The following is a 10,099-nucleotide window of genomic DNA, read 5'->3' on the forward strand; positions in this document are numbered from 1 at the left end:
TACTGGGGGGGGCTGAAAAGTTCATAGCCCGACTAAGAAGGAGTTATTCCACAGCAATGAAACTTGGCATACATTAAATTCAACCTCTCCTGATATTAACTGCATGGTTTCCTTCCAGATAAGCCCACACTGGGTAAATGATTTAGGACTTTGAAAAGTAGTCCAACAGACATTTGGTGAACCATCCGTAGCACCGTGGTTTTATTAGATGTCTGCAGAAAAAGGGGTTAGCCCCCGAGGACATTCATGCTGACATGGTTGCTATAGGGGATGATGCTCCAGCTTTATCAACTGTGCAGAACTGGGAAGCTGAATTCAAGAGGGGTAGGGAGAACGAGGGAGGGGTGAAAAGCAAGCATTTTCATGAAATGTCTGTAGTACTACTTTTCAAAGTCCTAAATTATTTATCCAGTGTGGGTTTATCTAGAAGGAAACCATGCAGTTAGTATCAGGAGAGGCTGAATGTAATGTATGCCAAGTTTCATTGCTGTGCAGTTACTCCTTCTTAGTCAGACTATGAACTTTTCAGCCCCCCCCCCCGTATGTTTTCTTCTGTTCTCTGTACAGTACAGATGCTGTTTAAATGCTGCCCTCTGCAGGCGGTGCGTCGCCTTTTAAAGTGGCCCAGAAACTGTGTGTGAAGCAGAGCAGCACGAGCCCAGGCTCCGGGTTTGGCTCAGAATCACCCCGGTCCTCCTTAAATGTTTATGACAAACATGGCGTTTTCCGTGTCGGGGGGAAAAGTGCTGTGTCCTGCCCCGCCCTGAACGCACACTGACTCGACGCTATCCGCCTCCGTGTGCCTCGGAGGGAACTTGTCAAAAGTCCACACATTATCAGTGGGGGATCAGTCCAAGTCCAATGGTCACCACCGGCTGGGCTGTGGATGTGCGCATCGCGATTCCCCGCACAAAGCACGCAGACCGCATGAGGGCTTAAGGCTGAGCTGACTGGGCTTTGCGACAGTCGAACACGTCCGTGTTGACAAAAAGTTAGGCCGGGGCTATCGCAGCCATGTCCGGACAGCCTAGATTCGTGAGTCCGTTCCACACACCCCGGTGTCTGGCCGCTGCGGCTCCGGCAGGAAAAGCCAAACTCACACACCCTGGCAAAGCCATCCTGGCAGGTAAGAAAGTTTCTGTCGGTCTGAGAGGGATTAACCTGTTTCTTCAGTGCTTTCCTGAGCAGAAACGTGGCTGCAAAGTTGTTTACAACTTTCTCTCCTCGTCCTGTGTTTGCAGATTAGCGGTTCCTAAAATTACCCTGCTCTGAAAAGCACAGTTAACAGTTAATGTGCACAGCCTGGGTTTACTCCTAACTGTTGGACTTGTCTGGAAGGCACACCAGGTTTCATCTTTATAATAGAGAAAAGATAAAAGTGACAACACATGAACACTAAAGAGAACAGTGTCAGTCTGTGATGGATCCATGTCTGCTAATCTCATTAGGACTCTGCAGACCCTGGTCACACCAAGAATGCAGACTGCTGACTATCTGAGGCTGGAGGTCTGACAGCCTGCTGGGGTAAACTTTGGCATTAGTGCTGCTCAGAGAAACCTGACTGATATGAAGGAACTCAGACCCTCTGACTGCTTTACTAGTCAATCAGTGACAGATGCTCAAACTCCACACACAGCTCAGCATACACTATGTGTACATTGCATCATCAGGATGAAAGACAGAGCTGACACCTATGTTACTGTTGAACAGCTGCATATGAAGCATTTCACTCAGTTTGGGATCCAAATGGAGCCCTGTTGCATTTAATTGCACATACATTAGTCTCAGCAGGTTGGCTGGTGTTTTCTCATGACCCATTGACCCCTTACTGTGTGTTCAGAGGAGAGTCAGTGAGGCCCAGACCCTCACTCTCAGGTCTATGAACCACAATGACAAAGCACTTTGCTCTGTCAGCCTCTAAACATCTGAGTTACAACACACTGTCACCAGTACAGCTCAGGACCCTTAAAAAGTGGTGAAGAGGAGGTTGGAGACTGAGAAGTATTAATAGGAATGTATTTAATGGTCTATTATACAGTATTTGTGGCCTTGGTTCCAAACTGATGAACATTACTCAGATCTTTAGCTTTAAATGAATCCTAACAAAAGTGTGAGTAAACAGGATGACAAAGCAATAATATACCAGTCACAGCTGTCATTTATTGTCTGGGAGCAAATAATTCATTTAGTGTGCAGTCAGTACTTTATAAAGGCACCTTATCTCTATTGACACACACTGTTGTAGTGTACTGGGGAGTAAAACCTGTTCTAGTCACACCATTGAATAGCAAAGGGGTAGAGCTACATATTTTACAGCAGAACACCTTCAAGAAGAAACCTTGACTCCAGGAGATGGAGATAGAAACTCTGACCATGAATAATATGAATGCGTATATGTCACTACGGGACATAATATTTCATTGGTTTAATAAAAGTAGCTCTAGCTTTACTTGTAACACTGTGCCCTTTTAATTCAGTGAAACATGAAATTATAGACCCTTTTAACAATAGATTTGGCAGGAAGCAGAGTTAATATCATGACTGATGCTGTGACAGTAATACCAGGGCTCGTAGGCAGTGACACACGTCCATGGATTACAGCCATAATTAAAGGTATCACTTACAACTTGGTTTTCCTGTTGTGATGCATAAACATGTCTGTGGTGATAAAGGCATAGTGGAAGATATGTAGCATCTGACTGTCAGTTAAAATGATTTTTTTTTTGTGTCCTTATGTTTATGTTTGTCACTGTATTACAAATATGTTTAAATGAAGCAGAAAATATATAGAAAACCTGGCTCTTTAAGAGCCGGAAACAAAATATGACAACAGTTAAACTCTCACTCATCTCACATCCATCCTCAACTGTCTGTAGTTGATGAACTGGTTCTTTATCTTTTTTCCAGCTTGAATTCCAGGACACGTGCAGGTACAATATGGAGGCTTGTTTGCAGAAGATGACTTGGACTCTGTTATTTTAATTCAGTTGTAATTTGTAGGTTCTGCAGCAGCTGTAAAGCTAGTCTTTAACCAAAGGAATGCCTGGGTGTGTCATAACAGTACTTTCAGAGTGCCCATTTGATAGCAAAACACATTTCTTTCCAGTGATTTGGGACGGACTATTGCTGTTATTGTGCTGCTGCACATGCACGATTGTTCTGATCTGCATGTCTGAGTGCAGGCTACAGCAACGGGTGTGCTGGACTTCTCTGCATGACATTTTGGATGAAAAGGCTGCATGTTGAGTTAAAGCTTCAACAAAGGCTGATTAAAAATGGAAAGTCAAACTTTTCTCAACTGCACATTTACTAAGCACTATTTGCGACCAAAGTCTCCTCCTCTGTTCTTTATGTGAACTTGTGTCACTCATGAGTGGCCTGGAGGACTCAGACCTCTATCTGCTGGTATGTGTTACTGAGTGGCAGCTATGTGGAAAACAGTATGTGCTCTGAAGGCTACACACCCCCTTGAGCTGGAACAAGGCCAAGGGGAGTATCTGTAGGCAGAATCACACTGAGATCAGCCGAGCCAATCAGCTGTGACCTGCGTGTTTGCTGTTGAACGGCAGATGTGTGACAGCCAGTTTTTTTAAGGTGGAACGGGTCTGTACCATAGATAAGATAATGAACTGTAGAAATGAAGCACACAAGGCAGACTTGAATGTCAACTATTAACTTTGGCTGTTACTATGTAGGAAATGTTACAAGCCTAAAATGTGTTGTAATAAGCATCTTGGATCAACAAAATTGCAGATATATTGTTTAATAAACTCATGGGAATGGTTTTAGAAACCCAAAGATGCTCAGTAATACAAGCAGTTGATTGTGTTTGTTTGTTGTCTGCTTTTTCATCAAGTGGACATTAATACTCTGGTCCACACTCAAACAGAGTAGATGACAGTAATGCACCTTAACGGTGATCACCCACAGCAGAGTTTGTTCTGGCCACATCAGAAACTTGGACGTGCAGCATAGCAGACTCTGCGAACTCAAACCCACTCCTTCTATAGGTGTAAATGACCTAATCTAAAGTAAGGAAACACAATTACCCTCATTTTTAAATGACTGCACACTATGAAATGTATAATTATGAATATTATGCAGCACTTGGATCCACCTAAGTCTTTTAACATTAAACCTTCAGATTACTTGAAGACCAATGTTTTTAATCTGTGCCAGTGCTGTGAATTCAAAGTTTCATATTAAGTATTTAAATTTCACAATTACATTTTCATTCGCCTCCCACATTATTTTTAGTGGCTTCCATAGATAATAAATAATAAACAAAGTTTGCATGAAGAAAGCAAAGAAGAGCTGGATTTTCTTTTTTTTTTTCTTTTCTATTAATACATTGTTGTGGGTATTTTGTGTCCTCACCAGTTTGGTTGTGTTGATTCAGTTTGCCAGATGAATGTACTTTTCACATTCCTAAAACGGAGTTGCACATGTGGCTGAAGTGTTTTCTGCAGCTCTCCTATTCACATGAATGGCTGCCTTATGCAGTTCTTTGCTGTTGTTTCAGGTGGGATTGCTGGAGGCATCGAGATCTGCATCACCTTCCCCACGGAGTATGTTAAAACACAGCTGCAACTTGATGAGAAGGCAAACCCTCCCAAATACAAAGGCATTGGTGAGTTTGCTTTTTTTCAACACAAAGGCTTTCTCATACAACTGGTTAAATAACACAGATATCCACTTAGATATCTATTTATTAGGTCTAGTCTTACACTAACGACCTAATTGGGATGTGTGGAAATTTCCTGAGATGAATCTAGTGTTGCACTTACCCTTATTAATATGTAGTTGACAAACTATATCTCTATTTTATAAACACAGATGACACAAAGGATTATTTTGATAGGGATTTTGTCACTTTGTCACTCAGCCAGACAGATGTTTCATAATGTTTTCAGTGTTCTTGTAAAGCCAAACTAACTATCTCCTATGGCTAATATTTAACAGGTTGGGTATTTTCTCTTCTCTTGCAAGACAATTTTTTATATTCATAGAAACATTCACACATGAAGACTGAACACAGTTTCAGTACAGATGTAAGTGTTAGAATCTCTTGTCTAACATAAGTTGTATTTAATATGTTAGTCTTTGTTGTTTTATTCGAAGAGAGTCTGTGAACATTGGCCTAGACCATGTTTGTGTGCAGACGCTCGATGCGGAAGGGCCATTGTTTTTGACAGGAATAAATACACAGAAGCTTGTATTCAATGGCCTTATCATTTTACGTCACTGTTTATGCCGGATATTAATATCAGTGTAGCTGCTGATGAAGTTAACCGGGTAAAGTTTCTTGGAGCAGAGTGTTGTAATTTGACCTCTTACCTCTTTTTTCACCACTGGTTTTGTTCTTATCCCGTCTTTCCCCTGCAGTCGACTGTGTGAAGCAAACTGTAAACAGTCATGGCGTAAGGGGTCTTTACAGAGGTCTCAGCTCACTTCTGTATGGCTCTATACCGAAAGCTGCTGTCAGGTACATTAACACTCCCAGCACAACAAATCTGAACACACACATTATAAAGAGCTCAATGCATTTTATGAACCCGTCTATGCATATTATATTTGTAAAGATTTGCTGCAACCTAGTGATTGGAATGTTTATTACAGGTTTATAAATGATTTACAAAAGTTGTTTTTTTTTTTAACCTCAATAAACGGTGCTTAGTAACAAAACGGCCCCAGTAAGTTAATGGTTTTATAATTAACTTTGTTTTATTGTCCTCTGCTGTTTTACAGATTTGGGGTTTTTGAGTTCCTCAGTAATAAAATGCGAGATGAGAGCGGGAAACTAGACAGTAAGCGAGGATTCTTGTGTGGCCTTGGAGCTGGAGTCGCAGAGGCTGTGTTTGTCGTCTGTCCTATGGAGACAGTGAAGGTAAATCAAAAAACACAACAGCATTATTAAACCGGTGGTTATCAGTCTTTTAATCAGTACAATAACAAGCTGAAACCATAGCAAGTAATAAAACGGAGCTGATGAAACAGAGGATACTTTTATAGGCCATCTTGTGAATATAAGCTGGTAAATGGTAAGATACTGGTTTAAATATCATCTGTAGCTTTACTCCTTGTTACATACAGCAGTAATATATCACTGTAATGTCATTTTAGGTCAAATTCATCCATGATCAGACTTCAGCAAACCCAAAATACAAAGGCTTTTTCCATGGCGTGAGGGAGATCATAAGAACTCAAGGTAAGGAGGGTTTTGTCATTGGCGTGGGCAGGGTCTGTTGAATGTTGCTGCTATCTACTGCTAATTTCTGCAACACAGGAAATGACTGATCATGCTGTTCATCATGCTCATGAATTTGAGACATCACATCAATTATTTAAAGGATGAAATGCTTCCTACCTCTCATTAGTCCTCTTCCTTCTCCTCTGAAAAGGTTATTGTGGTAACTACTTTGTCTCTGATAAAACTGATGTGTGTCATTTGTGATACATCAGGTCTGAAGGGCACTTACCAAGGCCTCACAGCCACCGTGCTGAAGCAGGGCTCTAACCAGGCTATCCGATTCTACGTCATGACTTCACTGAGGAACTGGTACAAAGGTGTGTGAGTGACCGATTGTTTCACATTTGCTCCTCTTCAGCAGAACAACCAAACACTTACATCTTGCTTTTTGAAACACAAAGGTGACAACCCCAACAAAGCTATTAACCCTTTGTTAACTGGACTGTTTGGAGCTGTTGCTGGAGCTGCCAGTGTGTTTGGAAACACTCCTCTGGATGTCATTAAGACCAGAATGCAGGTCAGTAGAACGCATTGAAGTCTTCTAATTATGTCTTAACTGAAGCCTGAGTGATGCTGACGACATGGATGCATGTTATTCAACAGGGTCTTGAAGCTCACAAGTACAAAAGCACATGGGACTGTGCTGTCAAGATCATGAAACACGAGGGACCAATGGCGTAAGTTGATCAGAGTGAATATGATTTAGGTATAAATCAACTGTGAATATGAGAGTTTTAGCAGCTGCTGGACAACTCCAAAAAATAGCTAACTGCAGAAGACCCACTGGTACTCGTTACACATTGAAAATCTAGCTTTATTTTAATTGTAAATACAGTATGTCCGCTGTTACATGGATGAACCTAACCAAAGGCTTATTTATGTAACTCAAAGTAGGAATCAATTGAAGTAATTGAATATTGATGACTTGAGTGTTTAGAACAATTAATAATAAAATGGTATTTAACCCTAAAGATCCACTGCTAGAACTATTTATAGAATTTTAAACAGATTTCAGACTTTTAAAACTGATTTTTTTAATAGTATGCACACACTACTTTTATATAAAATAGCACTTTTTATATTGAGATTGAATATTTGAGCACTGTAATTAATTTTTATACTATGTTTGAGAGTCATGCAATGAAATTTCATTCAAGTGCACTGTTATTTTGCTCGTGTCCTGGACTGACAACAAAGTGATCTATCTATCTTTATTTTCATTGAACTTTGTCTATACCAGACTGGATTTTTTATCTAGATGTTTTAACCATAAATTGCTTGAAAATAAGTTTCCATTTTTGGAATTCTCAATTGTTTTGATCAACTTACTTTTTTAGTCCTGTGTCTTCCATCAACTCGACTATTTTACATGTTTTACAAACTGAGATGTAGTATGAGTTGGTCACAATCTAGTGCCATTACTCATGTCCTTGCAGTATTTAATATGTGTCCAAATGTCATTTCTGCAGTGACACCTGTGAGTACATGTTATATCCAAGTAGCGTCTGTGCTCTAATTTTAATTCTCATTCTGTACAGGTTCTACAAAGGTACTGTGCCTCGGCTGGGTCGGGTGTGTATGGATGTGGCCATAGTCTTTATTATCTATGAGGAAGTTGTGAAAGTCCTGAACATGGTTTGGAAGACGGACTGAAATGGACTCCCCAGTGCTACACAAAGCAGGCGTGTTGGTGAAAAGTCCCAAACCAATCTCCTTAAGCCCTGCTTCTAGGTTCTAATATCTACCTCTAAGTGACTTGCAAAGAAAGGGATTGGTAATGTTGGTTTTATTTATAACACAGCTATAACTGCATTGAAACCGCTTGCAGAATGGCTGTTTACACTTGCTGTGTTTTCTTAAATTTGTGAAGGAGTAGTTCCTTAAGAGCTCAGGGAAAGGAACAGGGCATTGATTTAGGACCACACCTGCTTGAATACAGAAATGGAAACACCTGCAGTATGGAGATGAGACGTGACAGTGTTTTAGTTTCCTTATACTAAAGCTCTAAGCACTAAATCAATGATAAGCCAACCTAAGATAATGTGATTTAGACACTATAGACAAGAAATTATACTTGAAATTGAGAAAGCATATTATCTCATTTTAAAGCCCTTTTTGTATATGAAAGCATTTAGATCTTCTTTAAATGAAGTATTCAAAACCATTGCCTCTTACAGTACCTGAGGTCTAAAAACAGCTCGGATGTCACATACTGCAGAGGCTACAGGTTATTGGAACAAAATGCCTTAAATCAAAATAATGAAATTAATCCAGATTGTAAAATGCATAGAATATACGAATATACAGTTTTAAAAAATGTTTTATGAGCACTCATATCATTTCAGAATTCCCATTTCCACTAAACAGTGGCTGAAGTGTTGTGAAATGGATTGATATATTAAGTTTCAGAGTTTTAATCAGTTCATTTATTGCATTGATACTATAAAAGTGCCTATGAATTGTTAGATGGAGTTAGATATTTTTTGAGATTATGAATGATTGAATGTTGCAGGCATTGGTCACTACAAATGTCAACAATTGTATATGTACGTTATGGTGCCAGATGTTTAATTCCAGGCAGTGGCGGAGGTACTTTCTGAGTGGGTCATACCCATTCACTTCATCATATTTGTCAGTATTTGATGAAAGTTTTGCTCCTTTAAAAGTTGAGTTGCCTTTAAACATAGATATGCCTGTTTGAGACATGCCATTAATAGTGCCTTCCATCTCATTCCAGGGGAGATGAGCGATCTAGGAGAGCTTTTATTACAGATTTTCAGTTTTTAAGAAAAAAAAGTTAAATATGTAATATTAATTACACTTACTTTTACTTTAACTAATGATCCAGTGTGCCAACTGCTGCTTTGTAATACCATGTTATAGACTAAGGATGGTAGATTGTTAACAGTTATTAATTCAGCATGTTTACATGCAGTGCAATTGATTGTTTGCCCATTAAACATTTTTGTGGAGGATACACATTGTTTACTTTGAACTGCCCTTTTAGCTTCAGACTGACCTTTTCTTTGCAAAGCCTACATGTAGTAGACTGATACCATTGCTATTAAACCTATTTGGAGATGTCATATCAGCCAATGGAAACTCTCCACTAGTTAAAGCCGACTTTTGTGCCTTCTGTCAAAATAATTAAAATATGTATCTTCACAAATAAACGTTGGATCAGACTGTTACCATTGTCGTGTTTTATTTTATTTTTCCATGAGATATAATCATTATAAAAGAAGAATGTGGGGTAAGACACTGCTATAAAGAACAATGTCTCTTACAAAATTAATATTGTTTGAATATCAGTGTAATATGATCATAACAAGAATACTGTGGAAATTTAGAGAATTAGAAAACAGTACTGTCACTGTGGTATCCATTTATCTTCTGCTCAATAAATGATGCCTGTGAAGTGGTGACATAATTTTGAGAGTAGAGTCACGATGGTGAATTCATATTCGTGATGGAGAAAGCATAACCATAAAGTTGTATTTTGTGTTTGTAATTGTTGATATCAAAGCTTTTTCATTCCTATTCTGACATTAAATAGACACAATACATTTTATGAATGACTAAACTCAGTCAAGAGTTTTCAAATATTTATTTTTTGCACAACTATAGAATAATATGCATGCATTTCTATTTTATGCACACAAATTTTTTTGACAGCTTCCATACCCCATATCTTTGGCAATTGTCAAAATGTTTGTAAAGACAATGTGGCAAAAGCACATTTCTAAGCTCATTATCAAAAATAGCCTAATTTATACAAACGTAATTGAACCCTACAGAGTCAGATCTGGCTGTTTTACTCTGTTATGTCCAAAAAAGACATCCTTGCAA

At 39.1% G+C, this 10,099-nt stretch overlaps 1 protein-coding gene across 1 annotated transcript; it reads left to right on the forward strand.

The window, feature by feature from the left end:
- The first annotated feature begins 747 nt into the window (after positions 1 to 747).
- Positions 748 to 9,442, forward strand: slc25a1b (slc25a1 solute carrier family 25 member 1b). Its single transcript, XM_030150901.1, has 9 exons — positions 748 to 1,126; positions 4,523 to 4,630; positions 5,386 to 5,485; positions 5,749 to 5,887; positions 6,124 to 6,208; positions 6,463 to 6,567; positions 6,652 to 6,767; positions 6,854 to 6,927; positions 7,789 to 9,442. Exons 1-9 carry the CDS (start codon positions 1,015 to 1,017, stop codon positions 7,901 to 7,903), a joined length of 954 nt encoding a protein of 317 aa, XP_030006761.1. The 5' UTR covers positions 748 to 1,014; the 3' UTR covers positions 7,904 to 9,442.
- The last annotated feature ends 657 nt before the right edge of the window (positions 9,443 to 10,099 follow it).

Source organism: Sphaeramia orbicularis, chromosome 12, assembly GCF_902148855.1.
Source record: "Sphaeramia orbicularis chromosome 12, fSphaOr1.1, whole genome shotgun sequence".
NCBI classification, from domain to species: domain Eukaryota; kingdom Metazoa; phylum Chordata; class Actinopteri; order Kurtiformes; family Apogonidae; genus Sphaeramia; species Sphaeramia orbicularis.